This window comes from Monodelphis domestica, chromosome 3 (genome assembly GCF_027887165.1).
Source record: "Monodelphis domestica isolate mMonDom1 chromosome 3, mMonDom1.pri, whole genome shotgun sequence".
NCBI classification, from domain to species: Eukaryota; Metazoa; Chordata; class Mammalia; order Didelphimorphia; family Didelphidae; genus Monodelphis; species Monodelphis domestica.
The window spans coordinates 171917849-171945100 of NC_077229.1; the positions used below are offsets into that span (position 1 = coordinate 171917849).

The following is a 27252-nucleotide window of genomic DNA, read 5'->3' on the forward strand; positions in this document are numbered from 1 at the left end:
AAAAAGTATATATCTAAAACCATCAGCTAATATCATCTGCAATGGGGATAAAATAGATGCATTCCCAATAAGATCAGGAGTGAAACAAGGATGCCCATTATCACCTCTACTATTTGACATTGTACTAGAAACACTAGCAGTAGCAATTAGAGAAGAAAAAGAAATTGAAGGCATCAAAATAGGCAAGGAGGAGACCAAGTTATCACTCTTTGCAGATGACATGATGGTCTACTTAAAGAATCCTAGAGATTCAACCAAAAAGCTAATTGAAATAATCAACAACTTTAGCAAAGTTGCAAGATACAAAATAAACCCGCATAAGTCATCAGCATTTCTATACATCTCCAACACAGCTCAGCAGCAAAAACTAGAAAGACTAATCCCATTCAAAATCACCTTAGACAAAATAAAATACCTAGGAATCTATCTCCTGAGACAAACACAGAAACTATATGAACACAACTACAAAACACTCTCCACACAACTAAAACTAGACTTGAGCAATTGGAAAAACATTAACTGCTCATGGATAGGATGAGCCAATATAATAAAAATGAACCAAACTTATCTATCTATTTAGTGCCATACCCATTGAATTTCCAAAAAATTTCTTTACCAATTTAGAAAAAACCATAACAAAGTTCATTTGGAATAACAAAGGATCAAGGATATCCAGGGAAATAATGAAAAAAAAATACAAAGGAAGGGGGCCTTGCAGTCCCAGATCTCAAACTATATTACAAAGCAGCAGTCATAAAACAATTTGGTACTGGCTAAGAGACAGAAAGGAGGATCAGTGGAATAGACTTGGGGCAAGTGACCTCAGCAAGACAGTATATGATAAACCCAAAGATCCCAGCTTTTGGGTCAAAAATCCACTATTCGATAAAAACTGCTGGGAAAATTGGAAGACAGTGTGGGAGAAATTAGGTTTGGATCAACACCTCACACCCTACACCAAGATCAATTCAAAATGGGTGAATGGCTTGAACATAAAGAAGGAAACTATAAATAAATTAGGCAAACACAGAATAGTATACATGTCAGACTTTTGGGAAGGGAAAGACTTTAAAACCAAGCAAGACATAGAAAGAATCACAAAATATAAAATAAATAATTTTGACTACATCAAACTAAAAAGCTTTTGTACAAACAAAACCAATGTAACTAAAATCAGAAGGGAAACAACAAATTGGGAAAAAATCTTCATAGAAACCTCTGACAAAGGTTTAATTACTCAAATTTACAAAGAACTAAATCAATTGTACAAAAAATCAAGCCATTCTCCAATTGATAAATGGGCAAGGGACATGTATAGGCAGTTCTCAGCCAAAGAAATCAAAACTATTAATAAGTACATGAAAAAGTGTTCTAAATCTCTTATAATCAGAGAGATTCAAATCAAAGCAACTCTGAGGTATCACCTCACACCTAGCAGATTGGCTAACATGACAGCAGAGGAAAGCAGTGAATGCTGGAGGGGATGTGGCAAAGTTGGGACATTAATTCATTGCTGGTGGAGTTGTGAATTGATCCAACCATTCTGGAGGGCAATTTGGAACTACGCCCAAAGGGCGATAAAAGACTGTCTGCCCTTTGATCCAGCCATACCACTGCTGGGTTTGTGCCCCAAAGAGATAATAAGGAAAAAGACTTGTACAAGAATATTCATAGCTGTACTCTTTGTGGTGGCCAAAAATTGGAAAATGAGGGGATGCCCTTCAATTGGGGAATGGCTGAACAAATTGTGGTATATGTTGGTGATGGAATACTATTGTGCTAAAAGGAATAATAAGGTGGAGGAATTCCATGGAGACTGGAATAACCTCCAGGAAGTGATGCAGAGCGAAAGGAGCAGAACCAGGAAAACATTGTACACAGAGACTGATACACTGTGGTACAATCAAAGGTAATGGACTTCTCCATTAGGGTCAATGCAAAGTCCCTGAACAACTTGCAAGGATCTAAAAAGCACTATCCACAAGCAGAGGATAAACTGGGGGAGTAAAAACACCGATGAAAAGCAACTGCTTGACTACAGGGGCTGAGGGGATATGGCTGAGGAGAGACTCTAAATGAACACTCTAGTGCAAATACCAACAACATGGAAATGGGTTCGAATCAAGAACACATGCGATACCCAGTGGAATCGTGCATCGGCTATGGGAGAGGTGGTGGGAGGGGGTTGGGGGGAGGAAAAGAAAATGATCTTTGTCTCCAATGAATAATGTTTGTAAATGACCAAATAAAACAATGTTTAAAAAAAAAGAGGTCAACATTTCAGTCATATGAAAAATTATGAGCATTCATATGAAATTACTGTGCATACAATGTGTGCAAGTAACAATATATAGAATAGATTATGTTTGCTCTGTATACTTGTTTGCAAAAGCAACTTTTTCTTTTTAAAAAATGAGGATTCAGAAAACGTGGATTCAGAAGATAAAATTTCAGTCTTTCTAGCCTCTGCCCCTTCAAGTTATATAACTTTTTTCTCAGTTTCCTTGTTTGTAAAATGAAAGGGCTTACACAGATGATCTCAAAGGTTCCTTTCAGTTTAAACACAGTGTTTCTATGAATATGAATTAAATTATTTCAATGTCTTCTGATTTCAACAAATAAAATATCCATACATATAGAAAGAACATATCTAATATACATTCATCCTAATATTATTTTCAAGACTATGGCTAACTTATAAATCAAATTGTGACACAACAAAATCATAGCATACGTAGCAATAATCATTCATAGTACAAGACTGAAATCTGACCTGCCTTATACAAAGTATCTAAACTACATTTGGTAGTATTTAGAGATTCTAGCATAAAAGGAATGTTCTCCTAAATATACTTAAACATGGTTAAATAAATAATGTCATAGCATTATAAAATATTGTTTTAGCAACTACTTACCTAAAACATAGGTAATTAAATATCTAATTTCTGATTTTAAAAAACAACTAATAGTCAAAAACTTCATTTCAGGCACTTGTGAAACAAGAAGTGAACTTTCTTTTCTTTTCATTTTTAAACTTGCTTTTGTACAAACTCAACAGCTGTATTAAACAATTTAATTAGTAAAACATTTCTGTCCTGGAAAGATTTGCAAGGAAGGACAGCCAAACTCATATATCTTTTATAATGAGGTACAGTCAGTGAGATTCAGAAGTTTCATGTGTCTAGGACATTTTTGTATTCTGGGTTTCTACACTGTATAGCCAACTAAAGGATTCTTTTTAAAAATACCTAAAAATGAAAGGAGTTTAACTAAGAGATCCATTTTCAGAAAGTACGAAGTACTTAAATAAACAGAATAAAGGAAAAAGAAAAACAAAAGGCTGCTTGCAGACAAATTCACACCAAAGTATTAGTGACAAGAATTTTTGCAAAATAAAATTTCTAATTAAAGTCATAAAAATTAAACTAATTCACACCCTATTTGAATAGAAGAATTTGACCCATTTCTGGTTTGACACAGCATAAAGTATATACCTAAAGCATGTACAGATATCAGAGGCAAAATTTCTTCTATACTGTTTATAATTAAGTATATACATCAATCCAAAAATTCAAAAATAATGATGACAAAAACAATGACAATAGTAATAATAGCTAATGATAATACAGTACCTTAACTTTTGCAAAGTGCTTTATAAAATATTAGCTCATTTTATCCTCCTTTACCTTGTATGCCTGGTGTTAAATTACACCATTTTACAGATGAAAAAAGCAGACAAAGCTTAAATGATTTGCCTAGGATCACATAACTAGTAAGTGTTGGAACCCAATTTCAACTCTAGTCTTCCTGACTTTACATCCAGCACTCCATCCACTATATTAACTAAAGCACAAAGCAAAACCTTTTATTACTATGTTTCCAAAAGAAATTAATCTGAGAATAGGAGATAAGGAAAAAATGAATTAGTTAGGAGTACAAAAACTCCGCTATTGCCCTACATACTCACAGTGTGAGAAATAGCACTGATTTCATATATGAGGATATTAAATGCCCACAACTGAAAGAGTTCATTTTTATTTACTTCATTGTGAACCTAGAGAATGGCCCAGTATATAACAGGCAATTAAGTAATATTTGTTAAATTGCAAAAAAGTGACTAATTATGAAGCCTATTTTTAATCAACAAATATTTTTAAAAATACCTTAATTACACTTAATTTTGTGCTTATATTTAAAATAAATATACATATATTCCTACATTGTTGATTACCTGGTATTATCAATTGTTGTCAAGCTATGGGATTTCTAAATTTAATTTGAGTTAAAATTTTTCATTCAATATTGCAAATAATACTTTTGTATTATTTGTTGTAACATACATTACTTCAATTATACATTGCCTCCTATGAAGTTTAAGAAGAAATTCCATTTTATAACAATTCAATCAGACATTAAGCACATTATAAAGCACAGCAACTATAATAAGCTGTTTTCTTTTTTAAATAAAGCTCATTTCTCTTTGGAATAGGCAATATTTTAGATTATTAAGAACTCGTATTATTTTTAAGTCAAGGTTACTGAAATGAAGACAATCATTTAATCTTTTCAAACACAAAGCAAAGAACTGCTCCATAAAAGTACCTTTAAGTTATTTTTTCTACCATCTCCAATACTTTGCTAAGTCAAAATTGATGCTATATACCTGAGAAGAAATGACTGCTTATCATCAAGATAATAATGAAAAATGAGTCAATTGAATTTTTTTCCTCTTTGGCAAAAATAATAAATTAAAGGAAAACTATAAGTCTGACAAAAATCTACAAATCATCTTAAAAACCATCTTAAAAATATCCAAAACAGAAGTGTGAACCTTAAAAATTCTCAGACCCTACTTCATAAGGTTTGGTTAAGATCACTCCCCATTTTAAACAATGAAGGAACTTAGATCAGGAATATGAGATCTCTACTCCATCCCTACTTAAGCCTGCTTTAGGGTAAGAAACTCCTTGCTGAACAATGAAAAATACTTAAACCCATACTTATAGTAAGGCAAAAGTTCTTAAGCTGTGCCTATTTTTAGATCTAATACAAAAGGGTGCTAAGTACCTATAAAGGTCAGGCAACTTGTGAATTTACAAGGAGCAAAGAGGTGAGAAACTTAATCAGAGGTTTTTCAGGCGTGAACTTAATCAAAAGTTCAAGCCTTCTTAGGTGTGAATTAAGAATGGTCTGTCCTTTGGAAAACATATACTGTGATTGGCAGATGTGAGAACTTAGGGGAGGTGACATAGGAGAAAATTCCCTTTAAAAGGAGAGGAGAAATTGAGAGCAGGGTCTCTCGCTGGAACTCCCTCTGAGGAGGCTCTGTCTCTCTCAGGTCTCTCTAGGGGGAGTCAGCTACGAAAGCTAAATCGGAGGAAGCTGAACTGGTGTCTCTCTGAACACTGGAATCCTTGCTTGGACAAATCTTGTGGTGAGTGGATAAAAGACTGACTGATCTTTCTCTTAGGGCTTTGGCCTGGGCTGGCCAGGCTGGCCTGGGCCGGCCTATCTTTTTCTCATTATTTCCTTTTTCTCTCTCTATCCCTTTCATTAATTCCTCATTTGTATTAATTAAAATCTCTATAAAACCCAGCTGACTTGGGTATATTTAATAATTGGGAATCTTTCCCTGGCAACCACCTTATATTTAATTTAAAACAAGACACTGTCTTGAAAACATATTTTCTTCGGTCACAATTTAAACCAAACACTCTTTTATCATCACAGTGTATGTCTTCCACTATTTTAATCATTATAGAAGAATGAAATTTTTATCCCTTAAGTTTAGAATTGTCATTGCAAAAATAGTCTCAAGTCACATATAAGATTGTGATATCATAAATTCAAATAGTTCATACTATTGTTTTAGCATAAAATAAATGGCAGCAAATAAAGAATTCTATATTCAAAGCAGGACAATGTCCTCAGTGAAGATTGCTAGACAAAAAGCAAAAGTGAAAAAGATAATTCAAATATCCTTTACCTAGTCTTTAAGCTGGAGACAAGGTTGTACTAGTCATTGATTACACTATTAGTGGCTGCCATGTGAAGAAGCTCCCTCTGCCACTGCAAATCAGCACCTTGTCTACAATTCATAGTTTGAAACTTGCCTAGAACTCTGAGAGTTTTAAGTGACTTGCCTAATGTCAACTACTTTCCCTGGTATATGGCTCCCACTCTGGTGTTACCATCTCCTCTTAGACCCTCACAGTATGTCTTTCTAGTTGCAAGGTCTACACAAATACTCCTTAAAACACTAGCTTTCTCTCAATCATCAGGTTACAGAAAAATTCCTTTAAGACTACTCTGTAACATTAATATATTCAAATAAAAGCATTTCTTCATTTTATGACTTATGAAACTCTGGTGACATTATTATAACAGAAATTATTAGTTAAGATCACTATCATGTTTCCAAAACTATAACTGTTTTAAAGAAGGAAGCAGTTCCAGATAGATTTTAAAAATACTATAATCAATAAATCACCAATCAGTAAAATAACAATGATTATAATATAGACGATTTACATGGCATCATTCTTTGAACAATAATCATTTTAACAATTTTCTTATGGCTGACCAAATTTCATAATTTCTATAACCCTAGCCCCTGGAATATCTTAACATAACTAACATTCCTAAAATCTTCTATTTTCTATACTAAATATCACAGCTCTTTCAATCATGCCTTAGAAGGCACAGATTTCAGGGCCTTTTATCATAATAATTAGCATTTATATTGTACTTTAAGGTTTACAAACACATAACAATTTTTGTCTCATTTATCTTTACAAGAATCCTGAAAAGTAGGTGCTATTACCCTCTTTTTACAGATAAGGAAACATGCTGAGAGAGATTAACTGACTTGCCCAGATTCTCACAGCTAGTGTCTAAAGCAAAAATTTACCTAAAGTCTTCCTGAGTTCCAAGACCTGCACTCCATCTACATTAAGGCCATCTAGTTGCCATTCCCCTGTGTATATTCTTAATATGGTTTGTTAAGTATCACATCAGAATTGAACACAGTATTCCTAATTGTTCAAAGTTAGCCCTCTCAATGTAGCCTGATCTGACAGTTTTTTGTCTTTGAGTCTTTTTGTTTTGTTTTGTTTTGGGAGGGGGGAGGTGCCAGGGCAGGCTGGCTGCCATATCTCACTGCTGACTAATACTGACCTTACATTTTACTAAACTCTAAAGTTATTTTTCAGACAAACTGCTGCCCAATCGTGCTTCTTCCATTCTATACTCATGAAGTTGACATTTTGAACCTAAGTGAACTATATTTATTTAAAACACACTTATTTCTATTGATATTTGTTTTATTAGATTCAATCCAATTCTGTGACTCGTATCTAATATGTTAGCTATCTCTTTCAGTTTTGTATCATAAGAAAATATGATGAGCATGCCTTTATCCATGACACCGATAAACAACAAATACAGGTATCCCCTCCACATCACAACTTTCTCCGTAACAGTTGTGATATATTGTGGTTAGGCATTAAGAAATTAATTGGGAATTAGGTAAGAGTTCTGCAGAAGCCATAGTCAACATATGAAGGTCAACAAATGACATAGAAAATGTTTAGAAAACTCAGAAATGTATAAAACATATGTATAGTAACATGTAATATCAATATATTTTGTCTTTTAATATGATAAATGTACACAATTTCTTTTTTAAGTTAAATAAAAGTCAAATTGTGGGAAAAGAATGTGAAAGCAAACAGATGACAGAGAAAGGCTAGAAATGTTGAGATACCTTAACACTGACCTACATGTAGCCTATCACCAAATACTTAACCCAAACATTTTAATAAATTACTGTAAACACCCCATTTTTTAAAAAAGGCTTCTTTGCCTTGAAGAGAGGGACAAAAAATATTATGCATATTTTCCAGATCATGGGGGTGTCCACTCCCACAATGAGGAAAGGACCAGTATCCTAGTGTCCAACCTCTCTGCTGACTTCTAGTCTCCTATCTCTGACTGTTAATTAGGTATATACAGCTGAATGCATTGTAAATATCTTAAGCTCTATATGTCCAAAACAGAATTCATTATCTTTCCCCACTCCAACCTTGTCTATTCCTATACTGAGAAATATCATCCTCCCAATCCCTCATGCTCATAAATCTTTGACTCTTGCCAACAACCTGATGTAGACCCTCATCATCTCACATCTGGACTACTGCAGTAGCCTACTTACTGATGGATCTGCCTCCCACATATCACTGACCAATCTAGGATGACTTAATTCAGCTACCAAAGTCATTTTCCTAAAGTGAAGGTTCAACTAAGTCTCCCTCATACTCAATTATCTCCAGGATCAACATAAAATCACCTGTTAAGCATCCAGAACCCTTCATAACCTAGCCCCTCTCCCCTACTTTCCAGTCTTCATATACCTTACATATACTCCATCTACCACATACCATTTGATCCAATGACACTTACATCAATTCATTTCATTAAACAAGACACTCCATTTCTTGGCTCTAGGTTTTTTCACTGGCTGTCCCCCATGCATGAAGGGTTCTCTATTCATCTCCATGTCGTGGCTTTCTTGGCTTCCTTCACGTTCCAGCTAAAATTTTACCTCTTGCAGGAAACCTTTGCCAATCCTTAATTCCAAAGCTTTGCCTCTGTTACAATTACCTATGTCCTTTACCTAGAATGTATAGTATAAGCATGCTGTGTCCTTCATTAGATGATTCTGAGCTCTTTAGGGATTATGGATGTCTTTGGCCTTTCTATGAATCTACAGCTCTTTAGCACTATGCCCTTTTCCAATAGTTTTTAATGGCTTTAATGCTGTTATGAAATGAAATGAAATAAAGTCTTCTTTAAGATATGCTGAGAATTGATTCCTCAATACCCTCAAAATTAAATTATATGAACCCTATTATTGGATACTATTTAATTTTAGTCTAATCATACTGCTAACTGCATTCACAATGACTAGAACATAATAAAAACTTAATAAATGTTTATTTCCTTATTATCTACATATCAAACAGTTTTATTTTTTAACACACCCAATAATATGAAATAGTATGGATGTTTCCAGAATCATTCTGTAATAAAAGAAAATTATAGACATGGTATCAGAAAGTCTAGAACAGAACCCTGGCTCCCAAATATGCTTATGTAATTAAGACAGTTTCATCTATAAGATTTTACTGACATTTATCATAATGTTTGATTTTTAAATTAAAGAGTTTTCAGTACTTTGAATTCATAAGTCTTTTATTTACACAGTTATCATTATCCTCATCATGGTGTTCTTGATGATTTTATCTCTTTGTACAATCAGTAATTGATTACAATATTCTCATTAAAACAAAGTAATTATCTATGTATTCAGGCATATGGAGATGGATCTAAATGTATATGATCTAATGGTATGTAAATCTAAATAACTTATTCCTGGGATATATGGGGTGTTCAGGGAGGGGTAGTATCTCTGGTATGGAGAGTTTGTCGTGCCCTTCTAGGGCACCTCTGACCCACACCTGACACCCAGCTCTCACCTGTGGCTCCTAGTAGCTGCTAGCATGCGGCAGCGGCCACACCCCGGGCAACGGCTTCGACAGGCTGGCTAAACCTTGTGAGAGTAGCCATCGGGTCGTAGACCCCTGGTCAACCAGGGCTTTGCTCACCCAGCATGTGAAGACTGCTTCGGCCAAACAGATGGAAGAAACCAATAAGATGGTTCAACGGCAGAGATGGCGACACAGCAAAGCACTGTGGAGTGCTTAGGGTGTGTTGGAGCACAAAAGACAACACAGTCATCCAATGCAGCTGAGGAAGTCTCCAGGTGTAACAACTTTTCATGCCACTGGACCCAGGCTTCCAATGCCAAGAGAGTGGGACTGTCTCTGTGCATCAACTTTTCCACTTAAATCTCCTTCACGCACAAGTGTCTTTGTGCACATTCATCTATCATAGATGAAAACGCACAAAGACAATCATCATCCTCGGTTACCGAGAAACTACTACTATAACTTATTCCTTCATCACAATATGCAAAGAAACTATACCTGTGGCACTGAAGATATAAAAGCAAATGAAAACTAGTACTTTGCCTTCAGTTTATTTCTACTTAACTGGAGGAAATTTATATTCTATGATTAATAATATTACTAATACCACCAGTACTAACCCTTTTCAAAACAGAAATATTAGTAAGGGAAATCAACTCCAAAGCAAGGTGGAAAAAAGTAGAAAGAACTGTAAAAAATAGACTTGAATCCAGGACTTCAATCCCCAGAAGCCCTTGCTCCACTTCCCCAGAATGCTTTGTAATCTCACTGAAAACCTCACCTGGGCCGAGAACGAGATGGGGTATTTAACCTGATTGCAAAGGCTTTCGCGTCTCTTCTTCCCTGTTTTCCGCTTACAAGCAGATGTGGCTCATTTGATAATGTAGGTGAGGTTGTGTCTAGGCCTCTCTGTGGGCCTAGACACATGTTTTCTTATTCAGTAATTTCTTTAATCCTCAACCTTTAATAAACCTCTAAAAAAAATAATACTCCTTGAAGAGAGAAACTAATTTCTATCTTGCCTCAGTCTCCCCTAAATTTTAACTGTTTTTAAATAGCAACCACTAAATTGGATGAGAACTACTCAAATTTTTTAGCCTAGATAATGATTTTTTAAGCCACGTTTTCTCTAAGACACTTTTTTAGAAAACCATCTTGATCAGCTCCTGTTGGCTTTCAGACTTTCTTGAGCCCTTCCCACCCCACCCGGCTCGGCCACTTCTCCCTGCCTGCCTGTTTGCTGTTTGCTTCTCACCTGGTGCCCGATCTCCCAGCCCTGCCTGCCTGTTTCTGCACCCCAGACCCACGAGCACTATCCCCAGCTGGCTTATCACCCAGATCCTTGGAGCAGATCGCTCAAGACTCATTTCTACCAGCTGGTAACAAAACTGGGGTATTGACCACATGGGCGGATGGTAGGAGGGGAGAGACAAGAGGGAAAGGAGAATGGGTAATTTTCCCTTAGGCTAAGCCTCCATGTGGATGGGGGTATTGACCACAGGGGTGGATGATAGGAGGAGAGAGAGAAAAGGGAGAGGAGAAGAAACAGACTTTTTCAAGCAGGAACTTAAAAGCAATGGGCTATTTAAAAGGATACCTTTTGACTCTTCTGGTAATTTCATTGATTTCACCTGTGTGCAACTTTAACTTTGAAGGGGCAAATGGATGGCTCAGTGAACTGAGAGCCAGGCCTAAAGACATGCGGTCCTGGGTTAAAATCTGGCCTCAGAAACTTCCCAGCTGTGGGGCTCTGGATGGGTCCCTTAAACCCCATTGCCTAGCCCTTACCACTCTGCCTTTGGACAATAGACATTTAAATGGATAATTAATAACTTAAAAAAACACACACCTAAGGAACTTTAAAGATTGGAGGTTATATATTTTAAGGCATTTCAGACTCCAATGGTTTATACAAATCTCTGTATTCTATTGCATTTTCCTGATTGTTTTGTTTCAGATATAACTTTGTGATTTTAAGTTCATATATTACTGGATTCAATATTATTCTGTTATACTGTTCATTTTAATGTACTGAGTTAACTACTGTTAAATTCTGTTGTTTTTCCCCTATAACTGTGCTGAACAAATATTAATGAATAAGCCCATTATAAAAAAAACAGCTTTTTTCTATTTTTGACTTTGTAAATTGTCACATAGGGGATAGATGGACTTCAGAACTGGTTACAATTGTATAACAACCTTTGGAAAATTTAATGTGCTAAATATCTCAAATGATTTTAAGTGTTTTTAAAACATGATTTTTGTAATTTTTTTTAACTTTCTCTGTTTATTTTTTCCTGCCCCTACCACAAGGTGTAAGGCTCACTCAGTAGCTGAAGTGAAATACATATTATAACCCCCAAACTTCCCAAATTTCTAAATATGTGAATGGAAGTTGGGGCAGTTAATCTCAGGGTATTTGTATCCCTAAAAAAGCCTCCAAAAAAGGAGCACCTCTCATTTATACTCTTCAGCTCACTATTTTACTTCCACCAGAATGATATATAGATTTCTTGACAATGTTCTTAACCCAAAATGAGTTTTACTTTGTTTAAAAATATGTTTAAATACCAAGTTTGAAAGACTGCTACATTTGTAAAAAATTTGTGACAAATATCCATCAATTCATAGGGTTTTTAAAAAATGCCATACAGCCATGTATGTGAAATATGAAAGTGTGTTTGTTTGCTATTGTAATTAATTGGGCTATTGAGAATTTTGGAGATTTTGATAACTACATATTTGTACTACTGTATTTTTAAAAATGAAAAATTGTCACCTTGTTCAATTCATTTGCATTTACTTACAGTAGATCATGGCCAGGCATGAAGAGGAAATGGATCTCATTTTTGGTGAGAAAGCCTTGTAATCTTTATTTTCTTAGCTGACACAGTGTGTCAATGATTATAAGCTATATTTTTGAATTTTAAAAGCTCTTTTATTATTATATTTTTCTTGCATGTGCAACATACTTTTTCAGTTTTTTTTATTTTTTCTCTCTTTATTATATTTGAAGCACGTGTCACCAGCATTAAGATTTTCTTTAACTTTTGACTTTTCAGTAATATAAGTTTAAAATAACATTTGCTAATGCATGCCCAAAAAGCTTGTGACTATAAAAATGATTCCACTAATTATTTAAACAATTACGGGATCTTGCCTAATGATTCTGTCTGATTCCAGGACAAGATATACACAAAAGAGCCATTTCACAGAGCCAAAGAAAAGCCAATCCAGGATTGATATCGATCCATCTTCTAGGCCAATACAAAGATTTTGAACCTAGTGTGAAGACTCGAAGTTACTGTGTTTATATTTGCTAGACATAGGCTTTCCTTCTGTCCATACTCAGTCTGAAAATACTCACACACGAGTATCCCCGAAACCTTGGCTCCTATAATCTCATCCCTTTTCTGCCTTTCATAGGGTGGTAACTTTCTGTAGTCCTGGCTACTGACTGGGTAAATGCATCATTGCTTAGATCATTTAATTGGGCCCTGATTCAAGGACCTGTTATAGATTTTTTTTTTTAACTTGGAATTTTTACACATAAGACTTTGATATATTTTCATCCAGTATTTTCTTTTTTTATTTGGATTTTTCTGATGTCTTTTTAATTTCTCTTACCAATTGGTTCATATACCTCATACCTCAGCCATGCATCCCTAAGTGATCCTGTATTTTTCAATCACTCACAACACAGGGAAATCTAAAAAAACATTATCATTATTTAAATTGAAAAGTTTAAATTCTTTTTGAGAAGAATTTCAGGTAAAGAAAGATGCTACCTCTCTGAATCCAGAAACTGAACTGTTGGAGGAAATACCATGAAGAAGCCTCCAGACCACAAGTGCACAAAAATGAACTTTGGGTGTGGTTGATTAAACATTTATTTGTATGTATACTTTCATGCCAAAGGGGACTGCCCCCTAATTGACTTTTTGTCAATGTGACCAGCAATTATTGGTTTTGGTGTTTTGTTTTTTTTCCCCTCTTATCCTCACATTATTGTAATCTTTAAGTTGATTATGTTTTCATGATCCTTTTGGGGAAAAAATTAATTTTTTCCAAAAATGATCATACGGAGAAATGTAAGAAATAGACTTGAATCCAGGACTTCAATCCCCAGAAGCCCTTGCTCCACTTCCCCAGAATGCTTTGTAATCTCACTGAAAACCTCACCTGGGCCGAGAATGAGATGGGATATTTAACCTGATTGCAAAGGCTTTTGCATCTCTTTTCTTCCCTGTTTTCCACTTGCAAGCAGACGTGGCTCTTTCAGTAATGTAGGTGAGGTTGAGTCTAGGCCTCTCTGTGGGCCTAGACATGTGTTTTCTTATTCTGTAATTTCTTTAATCCTCACCATTTAATAAACCTCTAAAAAAATAATACTCCTTGCAGAGAGAAACTAATTTCTATCTTGCCTCGGTCTCCCCTAAACTTTAACTGTTACAGAACATCATTTTGGAATAGATCTGGATTAATAAAATATTGCTAAAGAAAATTCCATTCTATTTGGTAGAATTTACACCCACAGAAAGGAATTTAGTTTACAAGTTTCAACACAAGCAAACAAATGTTTTTATTTTTTGCACGTTCATTTTGTTCACTCCAGAGTTCAATTCATAAGAGTAGCAATGGTATTGTACTAGAAGGGAAATGCACCACACAACTTTTTGTGTAATTGAAAATCTCCTACCCTAAAAAAAGAACTACCAGGAGCCCACTGACTTCCTGTCATTATGCACTTCCTATAGACTGAGAATATTAGCAAGTGGGAGGTCCTCTTTGGCTTGCAGCAAGCATGGTGGAATTGGTAAACTGAGCATAGGGATTTTAAATGGGCTAATCAGCCATGGGCACACGGTCTTTCTTCTGTTTTCCTCTTTATTCCTTGATTTCTAATAATCATTAATAAATGTCCTAAAATGTAATATTTTTATTTATTGAGATTAATTTTAACTTTTACATTTTTATATAACAAAAGCATACTTTGAATTGGTCTGCATGACTTCCCATTACAACTAGTACTTTGATCAAATAATCTTGTTTCTTGGCTTCAATAAATTCAAGTCTGATTGTATATAGTTGCAAAAACAAACAGAAGAAATGCTTCCAAAGCACACGTATGTGCTTCAAAGAATGTTTTAATTGACCCTATATAATTAAATTTTCATAAAACAGGAAGCATCTGATGTGAGTGAAATTAAAAGTACAATTTGTGTTATCATGTAGGGAAGGCTTATTGGTTACTATGTCCTGTCTGCTAAAGTCATTATGTGTTTGAGTGAATGTCCATATCTGCATTTCCTAGCACTCTGCTTCTGTTTGTACATTACTTTAAATTATACCATCCATTATAAACTCAGTGTGACTTTACCTGTCATTATTCTTCCTGATACCTAATTTACTTCTCCATTTTGGACCTTCTCAGATTATACTTTTCAGCGCACTTGGGAAAAAGTATGGCATTATATAGCGACTAATAAGGAAGACACCATTTGAAGAAGCAAAGATGTTGGAGGGCAGAAATTTTAGGTTAGGAACTACTATTAAGCTATCTTTGAGAAAAGGATTAATTATTTTAAATCTTCCATTAACCTAATTTTAACTCTTTTAGTTTCATAGGATTACCACCATCAACTAATGTTGAAATTTGGTAGAGAATTATTCTCAGAAGCTTTTCTCCATAACTGATAAACTGCATAGTATAGATATCCTTTATCTATATTTCAGTAATGTAAAGAAAAATATCTAAGGCAGATTAATAAGGTATTATGGGCCTAAGAGACTGACCACTACAGTTAACATGGTAAGTTTTTTTAATACTTAATTCTTGGGTTTCAATTCAGTCAATCATCACTATTTATGCTTTGTTAAAATGATACTCCCAAATTCAGTGGTTTGGTGAGCCAGCTTTAAAGACGATCACGAGAATTACTGTGATAAATTTTTTTTATACATTAGGTGATCCTTACAGATTCTTAAAGAACTTGATCTTTCAGCCTTTGTAAACAAAGTCTACAATATTTTCTTCATAAACATAATCTGTCTTAAGTCAAAAAATTCTTCAATTAATTTCCATCTTCACAGTAACAAATAAAGAATTGGTAACTACATCATTATAACAGTATTGAAAAATGTTCTCAATTTTTCTACAAATTATCACTAGATTTATAATGAACATTATCCTTGAAGTGAGATATCAAGGTTTAGATGGATGTACTTTTGTCCAGTACTATATGCAAAAACATAGTGAACAAATAGAAGTGCCATGGACATTATCATAAAAGGAATGGCTAAAATTACTCAAACCATTCAAGTTTATGCAACTATACGTTGCCATATTTGTATATAATCAATAAGAAGTTTTATTTGTAATATAGAACAAGAAACATATTTCACTGCTATTTCATAAGTCAGAATCAGTACCTGTACAAAAAGGAAATTGTGATAGTTCAACGGAATGCATTACAAGTTAATTTAAAAGGGTTTTCTTGGGACTCCTTGTTGTTTTTGTTTTTTAAGGGTGGAAAAAGTTTTATAATGGAGGCATTAGAACAGTATATCACCATATTTCAACCTTTTTCCTAAACGGTTAAAAAACTATGCAGCAACTCTGAAACCCTTTTTATAAGCACACCTGGGAAGAATACTGAATCCTGTTACTTTCCTCAATGTTACACTGATGTGGTTTAGACCAGATGTTTAAATGTTACAGTATGTACATTTTCTTCTCTTCTTCTAAGGCAAAAGCAAAAAAAGAGGAATATTTGACTTCACTCCACAAGAGACCTATTTAATAGTTTGGCGGTTATGTAAGTAAAGGTAGCTTGGCTAAGTCAATGTTGACGACATACAGAACGACATGATCCTAATGAGTTGGAAAATATTGGCTCTCTTGAGAATCGACCAGATGCTACTGCGCTGAGAAAGCTACTGTATTATTGAATTTCATTTTTATGAGGTAAAATTTATTATTCAACCATTAAGGTATCCCACATGAAATCTTGCATAAAATAGTTTTACAGTTACTTTCTGGAAAGTAGATTTTACTTTAACTTTAAGACATCATTTACATGAGGGATTCAAATGTCTATTTGATCACCTTCAACACAGAATTTAAGGTCTGTAAGTAATTTTCTCCCAAATACCAGATTAATGGAACTGGATTGTCAACAAAATAATGAACTACCTGAACAGGATGAGGAAAAGTGGTAGCAAGTTCTAGTTTTTCAGAGCAAACTAAAGCCACGTGTGACTGTATTCTTTTCTTCTTGCAATATAGTGGAATTATAAAATATTTACATAAGGGATTCAAATGTCTATTTGATCACTTTTAGTATAGAGTTTAAGGACCATATATAATTTTCTCTCAAATATCAGAAAAGGGGTTTGAAGGGTACCTAACAGGGTCATGTTGAAGTTCTGTAGTAAGATGGGAAATGATGAGGGGGCTGCCCTGGGATATGAAGAATCAAGTAGGAACTATCTAAAGTCCCCCTCTACCTTTTTTAATCAGGGAAGGAAAGACTATGGGGGCCAGGAGAACAAAGAGATTTCCAAGTTGATAAAATATTACAAGAAAATGTGTTTCTGAAGACTAAAGCAGTCTAAGAAAGCAGCCAGATGGGAAATGACAGTGTGTGGGTAAAAGAATAGGATATTGGGATAGGTAGGCAGGGAGGTAGGGTGGGGGAGTATTCAAATATGTGAATGGCTTAATCTATCAGGATAAAAATTAATCCATATAGCTATAGACAATTGCAACAGAAACAGAAAACTCATAATATGAAAGGGGGAAGGGGGGGGCCAAGCCTGGAAATTACAATTTATATCAAAAAGGACTACTAATTACTACTATTCACTGAGACTCTATGTGAAAAAATTCATTCTATCTCACATTCTCAAATTTCATAAAATGACAACTGTTATAGAATAACTATGGTAAGAAGGGCATTCCAGTACATTTTTGGTAGAGATATGAATTAACTGGCCCATCAAATTTGGAACTATGCCAAACAACAAACCATGCATATCTTTTAACCTCAAGATCTGAGGCCTACACCCCATTGATCAAAGAGAGAAGAAAAGGACCCATAAAAACAAAAATATTTATAGCAGAAAAAATAGGAAATAAGGCTAATGTGCATAAATTGAGGTATAATATTACGTATTATGGTATATGAATATCCTGGAATGTTATTATGCCATAAGAAATAGTGATGATAATGCTAATAATAGTTAATATTTTATATTATATATGCAATGTGTAAGGTATTGTTACCTTTAACAATAGTTTAACAACTTTGAAAGACTTAAAAATTTGATCAATACAACAATCAACCAAGATTCAGGAGAATCAATAACAAAGTATGCCAAACATCTCCTTTACAAAAAAGTAAGGGGCTCACCAAAGTGTAGAACTAAAACATACTTTTATGAACAAAGAAAATACAGAGATTTGTTTTGCATGATTATATTTATTTCATGATGTGTTCTTTTTCTTCATTGTAGGGCAGAGATTTGGGGGGAGGAGAAATCTTGTGATAAGACCTCCCCAAAAAGAAGAAAGGGTTATTGCAGCATTTCTAAAGCACTTATAAAATGGACCAGAAGGAAATTCAGAAAAGTAGAAAAACTTAGAAATTAAATTATTACAGTTACTTTATATTTTTAAAAGCAACCTACATGTAATATTTATGTTTTCATATATGATCCTGTTTTTCTGTTCTAATTTTTATATGAAAATAATAATTTTTAGTGTTCCATTAACTTCAGAAAGGAGAGGGGGAGGGAGAGAAAAGAGAGAAGAGAGAGGAGAGACACAAACACCGAGGGACACAGAGAAAGAATGAGAACTTAAAAAAAATTTAAAACAACTGATGCTGCCCAAAGTGTAAGGGAAAAAAGGATTTCTCCTTGCTGTAGAATTCAAGGTTGTAAAACCAATGATTAAAGAAATTCATAATTCATTATTGTTCAATTATATAGGATACTCCAAAAGTTTTAGTTTAAGCTATTAAAGCTAAAAACCTTATAAGTTTTAACAAGTTACACTACACTTTGGGGACATCCTATGTAGTAGACTAAACTTCAAAGGTCCCTTGCAAATCTAGAATTTAAGAAATACAGGACTTTTTTTTCTCTCTCCAGAATTGATAGGAAATTTCAGAATATCAATCAATACACATTTGCTAAGCACCTACTATGTACTAGGCATTGCACTAAGCACTAGGTACTCTTCTAAATGCTTAGATACTAAAAGAACAAAAGACAGATTCTTTGCAGTCAAGAAGCTTACAATCTAATGGGAGAGATAGCAAGCAAGCAAATATATACAAAGCAACCTATAGACAAGTCATATAGTTTGATAATTAACAGGGAGAAAACCCTGGAATTAAGAACTGGTTTAGGGAAAGCTTCCTACTGTAGAAGGTGAAATTTTAATTGGGGCTTAAAGGAAGCCAGAGAGGTTTGTAGTTCAAGTAGAACAAAGCACAAAAGCATTTTAGAAATGGAGGACAGCCAGAGAAAATGCCAAGAGCAGAGAAATGGAATGTCTCATTTGTGGAATAGTAAAGAAGCCAGTGTAAATGAGTCAAAGAGTATGCATTAGGGAGTAAGGTGTAAAAAGACTGGAAAAGTAGTAGGAGCCTAAAGCACTTCATAATTAATTCTAGAAGAAACAGGAAGCCACTAGAGTTTGAGAAGAGTGGACAACAAAATCAGACCTGCCCTTGGGGGGAAAAAAATGGAGGATGGACCAAATGGGGAAGAAACTTGAAGCAGGCATACTCACTACCCGGTTATTGCAATATCAGGGCATGAGGTGATGAGGCAGTGTCAGAAGAGAGAAGGGGACATATAGCAGAGATGTTGCAACTGTAAAATCAAGAGGTCTTTTGAAAAAGATTGGACATTGGAGGTGAGAGGAATCCAAGTAATTAGGATTGTGTTGACCTCTCTGGAAATTGTGAAAGTAGGAAGCTGCAAGGACAGTTTAGGCAGAAAGATAAGGAGTCTTATTTTGGACATGTTGAATTTAAGATGTCTACTGGATAGCCAATTCAAGTAGTCTGAAAGGCAGTTGAAGATGTGAAATTGGAGGCCAGCAGAGAGATTCCATAGGCCGCTGATGAGATCACCTGTAGCTACAATCACCAAATGAAGTAGTACAAAAGGAGGAGAGAAGAGGTCCCAGGACAGTACCGTGAGGGACACCTTTAGTTAGAGAGTATGATCTGGAAAAGGATCTAGAAAAGGAGACAGAGAATAACACGTCAAAGAGGTAGGAAGAAACCCAGGTTTGGTCATCACAAAGGATAGTATTCAGTTTATTTTCTTGTTGTACCATTATATTAATAGCCCACAATTTATTTAGCTATTTCTAAGTCAAAGGATGTCTTTTTTGTTTCAGTCCATTACTGCCTCAAAAAGAGCTGCTATGAATATGATTATTTGCATAGCATGTTAAATACCTTATTTAAAATAAAATACAGTGTTGTTCACATCCAACTCTCCATGGTCCTATTTATGGTTTTCTTGACAAAGATAATGGAGTGGTTTGCCATTTCCTTTTCCAGATCATTTGACATATGAGGAAACTGATGCAAACAGTTTAAGTGACTTGCCCAGGGTCACACAACTAGTATCTGAGGCCAAATTTGAACTCAGGAAAATGATTCTTCTTGACTCCAGGCTTGGTATTCTATACCCTGTAACAACTAGCTGCTTTAAAACATTTTATGGTCAACAATAAATAAATGAGAATATGAAACTTCTAGTTAGTTATCCGGAACTTTATTATTAGAATATATGATTCCCTCCACACAAAAAAAAGATGAGTTGACAAAACATTGCCTATGTTCCACACTATTAGAAATACTAAATATTTACTTCCTTTAGAAAACAACAGGCAAAGTCAAGAACACAAAACAAAGGTATTAATTTACATTATTGGTTCTCATACTTTTAAATCTTGGGTCCCTTTACACTATTAAAAACTGCTAAAAGGATTTTTTTTTAAAAAGCATTTTACTTAGGTGTTTTACATTTATCAACATTTACTGCACAACTGTGAAAATAGTATTGTTAACCTTATAGATCCTTAAAAGAGGATATACAATAACAACTGTTTCAATATACCAGGGTTGTTGTCTTTTTTTAATCCAAAATAAGTCAATCTCATGGAATAAACATAAATTTGAAGGGTTAAGTACTAGGAAAGATAAAATAGATATCACCCTTTATTTTGTAAAATAAGCAACTTTTACTAGGAAAAAGAGCTAATAAATAATAAGCCAAATAGGAAAGTAATATAAATATTAAAAATCACACTAGAAATTTAGTCACAAATAAATAAACTAGATCAAAGGTCTAATCAGTCTAAATTCTGAGCATTTACTAACAAATGACCAATTAGTTACCATCAAAATGGGCTACCACATTACAATGGAACAAACAGTAACTTAAAGGTCCAAGGGCCAGAATTCAATTCCTTTCAATAATGTCCTCCAGTACCTTTAAACAAGTCACTTAATCCCTTTCAATTTCAGTTTCCTCACTTATAAGATGAGATGATTAAAATAAGATTGCCTGTGAAGTTCCTTCTATCTCTACACTGATGATCTTAGTCATCTAAGACTCAAGCAAAAATACCCTGATAACAAAATAAGCAAATGTTTATGCATGGTTCATATTTTTTTCAATCCATCTTAAGAAACCTCTATAATTAAATGGATCTGTGATTTTAGCAGCAAAGATATTTTTCTACCACCAGAAAAGTTCATAGCTATTCCAAAGATTCAATTCTCATTTATAGCCTTATATTAAACAGATTAAAGAAGACCTGCCAAAGACAACACTGGCAAACTTCTGCTTGGTTGTTTTTTGTTTTTTTGTTGTTGTTTCTTCTTTAAAATGCTTGTTAAGACTTATAAGAAAGAACGCTATCCACATCCAGAGAAAGGCCTGTGGAAGTAGAAACGTAGAAGAAAAACATGATTGATCATGTGGTTTGATAGGGATATGATTGGGGTTTCGACTTTAAATGATCACTGTTACAAATATAAATAATATGGAAATAGGTTTTGAACAATGATACATGTTTAACCCAGTAGAATAGCTTGTTAGCTCTGGGGGGGTGAAGGGAAGAGGGGAGGGAAAGGACATGACCCTTGTAACCATGGAAAAACATTCTAAATAAATAAATAATATTTTTTAGAATGCTTGCTAAAGAAAAGCAATAAGCCACTTGGGACCTTTACTTGTTATTTATCATTCTAAATCCAAGATTTCTCTTCCTCCTATCTCTCTTGCAAGTCACTTTGGGTAGTTACCATGTATATGCCATCATGTATCAACATACTTATATCTTACTGAGGCCCACCATGCATCATGCTCTTGCCCTTTATTTGGTCCTGGTAATTTTGATTCTCTTGAGAATTCATTTTTCTATGAAGGACAGCCATATGTAATCACCAAAAACAGGCATTAAACTCAAAGAGACAGACTATTGGAAAAAATATGAAATTTGGATCCAATGAAAGCACTCTACACTGTTAAGTTACAAGACTTAGAGCTAAAATACAGATGTCTTGACTTCCAAAAAAGCAATATTTCAAAACACCATCATGAACCTAATACAACCAACTAAAGAGAATATACCCAGGTGTCAAGAAAGAATGACTTGACTGACTAGATGGAAATCAAATGAGTCCAGGATGATATTGAAATCATAGTTAAAGCTTTTAAATGTCCAAAAATCTGCATAAAACTGAGAATAAACAATTCGTGTAAAAGTAAAAACCACTGGCCATGAAGAGATAAAGAAAGTTTTCCCTTTTGCAGATCAGACATTCAGAGAAATTTGGTATTTCACATTCCAACTATTTCCTTTACTTGCTGCATAATATGTTCATTGCTGATTTCACTGATAAGGATCAAATTCCTTGGCAAGAGAGAATAAACCCTTGACATCATATTTTCTCAATCTGTAAAAAATTAGTTCCACTAATTTCAGATGTGTCAGTGACAGAAAACTATAATATGAATCACTTAATCTGTTGTCACTTGTCTAGACCATTTTTTACAATATCTACTGCCAGAACTTTGTTAGTAATACCAAAATACCCTAAAACATTACAAACATCACAGATTTTAAATCAAAGATTTTTTATTGGACTTCATTTTTTTTAATTCACAAAGTTTTGTTTTTTTTTTAAACTAGGGCAAAGAAAAAATGTAAATATCTTTGCCATCTGTTTAGGGCCTAATAGAAAATCCAAAGCTATCCAACACATGCAAAGCAACATGAAAATAAAAAACATAATGATAAGCCAACACATAATGAGAAGTTATGTGACATCATTATATAGAAGGACATACAGAGAGCAAGTTAAATTTTTAAATGTTAGTTGCAAAATTTCTAAAACATTAATACCTAATTCAACAGTGAAACTAATAGTCATTATTCAGGTACCTTTCTTCAATAACAGAAGAAAGATGACTTTGAAATATGTTTCACAATCTCATCAACATTATGCATGTGAAATAAGTTGCATTTTTTTTTGCTTTCCTAAAAAAAGTCATGCTGGGATGATTTGGTATATACAATAAAACATATAAACATATCACTGTCAAGTTCACTGGCACTTCCAAAGAAATTATCTTTATGATCCAGACACTAAAATGCTAAACTCATGAGCTTTATTAATGACAATACACATAAAAAGACAATGATATCAGAATTCAACAATACCAATTATTTATATTAATGAAATATCCATTCCAATTTTAAACAATGTATGTTGATACAAAGAAATACCAGGATGTCAGATACAGACAAGACACTACAGAGAAGAAAAAGTGACATATTGGTCAAAAAATTTTACAAAAGAATTTCTTTTAAAAGATGTTTAGGACATAAATTTCATATATCATATCCTACTCTTCCATTTTCCCCTTCAGAAATCAATTATACTTCTTCTCATGACCACCAAATGATAATAGTAAAGTAGTTTAAAAGATATAATCTTACTTCTATTACACTAAAAGTTAAATTACAGATAACAAATATTTCTGATGAAAAAAGCACTTAAAATGTGTGATTTAAAACATCCTTTTATACTGCTAACAAAGTTCTGGCAGTAGATGTAAAAAATGGAGTAGACAAGCAACAACAGATTAAGAGATATAGCCTCAGATTTTTAAATCAGAACCTAATGAGCTATAATAGGAAATGGACAGTAAAACTAAACTAATAGGGGACCTCAACTTTCCCCTTTCAGAACCAGATAAATCTAACCAACAAATAAACAAGAAAGAAGTAAGGAGGTAAATGGAAATTTGGGAAAATTACACTTAATAGATCTCTGGAGAAAAATAAATGGAAAAAGAAAGGAACATGTCTTATTTGAGCAGTATATGGAACCTATATAGAAACTAGCCACAACCAAATGCAAAGAAGCAGAAATAATTAATTCTTTTCAGAATATAATAAAACAAAAATTATAATCCATCAGGGTCCAAGGAAAGTCAAATTAAAATGGGAAACTAAATAATCTAATTCTAGAAAAGGGGTGAGTCAAAGAACAAATTAAAGAAATAATCAATAATTTCATTAACTAGAGTAACAATAAGGTGCATAAAATGGAGATTTTGAACCTTTGACTTCATTCCCCAGAAGTCCTTAGTATTTCCCAAAATTTCCTATAATCTCTCCTGCTTCTCCACCTAGGCGAGATCACATTGGTATTTAACTGGCTGTAACTCCTCCCACACCCTCTTTTGGATTGCAGCCAGTGGTGATGATGGTAACGTGGTGATTTTGAAAATAGCTAACCAGCCATGGGCACAAGGTTTTTATTTTGTATCCTCTTTATTCCTTAATTTCTAATGATCATTTAATAAACCTCCAAGATATAAAAATTTTATTATTTGAGATTTATTTTTAAATTTTATAGAGGAGACAACATATCAGAATTTATGAGATATAGTCATGGAAAAATTACATCAATAAAACAGAGAAAAAGCATATCAATGAATTGAACCTACAACTAAAGAAATTAGAAAAAGAACAAATTTAAAATCCCCAATTAAACACTAAATTGGAAATCCTAAAAATCAAGGAGAAATTAATCAAATTGAAAGTAAGAAACTATAAATAAGAGGAGGAGTTGATTTTAAGGGGAGGGGAAACAAATAAAAACATAGAAAATTGATTAATATATTTTTTTTAAATTTACAACCCCTACCTTCTGTCTTAGAGTCAATACTTTGTATTGGCTCCAAGGCAGAAGAGTGGTAAGGGCTAGGCAATGGGGGTCAAGTGACTTTCCCAGGGTCAACAGCTGGGAAGTGTCTGAGGCCAGATTTGAACCTAGGACCTCCCATCTCTAGGCCTAGCTCTCAATTCACTGAGCTACCCACCTGCCCCCCGATTAATATGATTTTTAAAAGGAAAGAAAATCAAATAATCAGTATCAAAACTGAAAAGAGTGAATTCTACTAATGAAGAAGAAATTAAAGCAATCATTAGGAGGTATTTTATTCAACTGTATGATAATATTATACCTGAAAATCTAAGTGAAATGGATGAATATTTACAAAAATATAAATTGCCCAGATAAACAAAAGAGGAAAAAGAATACTTAATCCTGTCTCAGAAAAAGAAATTGAACAGGCTATCAATGAACTCTCTATGGAAAAATACCCAGTGTCAGGTAGATTTGCAAGTGAATTCTATGAAACATTTAAAGAACAATAAATCCCAATAATATGTAAACTGTTTGGGAAAATAGGCAAAGAAATAGTCCTACCAAATTCTTTTTATGACACAAATATGGCACTGATAGCTAAGCCAGGAGGAGCAAAAACAAGAGAAAGAAAATTACAAATGAATTTCCTTCATGAACAGAGATGGAAAATTTTTAAATAAGATACCAAGAAGAAGACTATAGCAATATATCACAAGAATCATTCACTATAACCAGGTGAGATTCATACCAAGAATGCAGGGCTATAAACATTGGTAAAACTATCAGCATAATTGACCATATAAATAACCAAACTAACAGAAATCACATGATTATCTCAATAGATGCAAAAAAATGTCTTTGACAAAATACAATATCCATTCCTATTAAAAACACTGGAAAACATAAGAATAAATGGGCCGTTCCTTAATATGAAAAGTAGTATCTATCTAAAACTATTTCTAATGGAGATAAGCTACGAGCCTTCCAAATAAGATCAGAGATAAAGTAAGGGTGTCTGCTATAATTGCTATTATTTAATATTATACTAAAAACAATAGCTTTAGCAATAACGGAAGAAAAATAAATTGAAAGAATTAAAATAGGCAATAAGGAAACCAAGCTGTCATTCTTTATAGATAATGTGATGATATATTTAGAGAATCCTAGAGAACTAAAAAAACTAGTTAAAATAATAGCTTTAATAAAGTTGTTGGATATGAAATAAATCCACATAAAACAGCATTTCTATAAAAACTCCAGCATCAAGAGATAGAAAGAGAAATTACACTTAAAACAACTCTAGACAATACAGAATACCTAGGAATCTACTTGCCAAGACAAATATAGGAATTATATGAGAACACAATTACAAAATGCTTTTCATGGAAATAGTCAGATCTAAACAATTTGAAAGAATATTACTCATGGACAGGCCAAGCTAATATACAAAAAATTGCAATTCTATCTAAATTAATTAATTTATTTAGTAACATACTAATCAAAACTACCAAAAAACTATTTTATGGAACTAGAAAAAAATAGCAAAAATCATTTAACAAAATATTAAGAATATCAAGGGAATTAATGAGAAAAAAATATGAAGGAAGGTGGCCAAGCAGTACCAGATCGCAAACTGTCAGAAATATTGTGTTATTACCTGAAGTCTGGAAGATGTCACTCATCAAAGCTTCATTCACAACTGAAGTGCCAATACCTCCAGTATGAGACCAACTTTGATAAATTGCTTGTAAAAGTAGAGTTTGTGCTCTTGTTGCTTGAATTGTGAGGTTGGGAAGTTCGAATATGCATTCAGTTATAGGAACCTGAGATCGTTTGGTCCTGTGTAGGACAATAGCAAAAATAAACTAAAATTAATGTATTAATCAATAAACATTTATTAATTGCTTGTTAAATGTCTGACTCTGCTAAGCACTAGCATAGAAAAAGAGACAAAAGACTGTCCCTAACATTAAGGAGCTTACATGCAAACACAGCAAGCTATATACAGGATGAATAGGAGATAATTAAAAGAGAGAAGGCAACAGAATTAAGAGGGGAAAGAGAGTACTTTCACATAGGTGTGATTTTAGTTGCAACTTAAAGAAAGCCAAGAAGGTCAACAGTTCATGTTGAAGAGGAAGAGCATTGTAGGTATATGGGACAACCAGAGAAAAGGCCAAGAGAGGGAAGAGAGGGAGAGGGAGAGGGAGAGGGAGAGGCAGAGAGAGTTGGAAGAGGGTGGATTCAGCAAAATCATTTTGGTGCTGAATACAAAATGGATTAAAACGCAGAGAGACTTGATGGACTCACCAGCAGGCTACTGCAGTAATCAAGTTGATGAGGTGATGAGGCCCTGCACTAGAAAGGTGGCAATTGTAAGAGGAGAAAAGGGTACATATAAGGAATTTTGCAAAGGTGAAATTGGCAAGCTTTGCCAACAGCTT

At 33.9% G+C, this 27252-nt stretch overlaps 1 protein-coding gene across 8 annotated transcripts in view; it reads right to left on the reverse strand.

The window, feature by feature from the left end:
- The window catches only part of VPS13B (vacuolar protein sorting 13 homolog B), a 1055144-nt gene that overhangs the window by 846634 nt on the left and 181258 nt on the right, over positions 1-27252 (reverse strand). For all 8 annotated transcript variants that reach the window (XM_056820764.1, XM_056820763.1, XM_056820760.1 and 5 more), the window contains one exon: positions 26466-26647. In XM_056820764.1, the coding sequence (XP_056676742.1) occupies positions 26466-26647 (182 nt within the window). The remainder of the gene's footprint in view (positions 1-26465; positions 26648-27252) is intronic.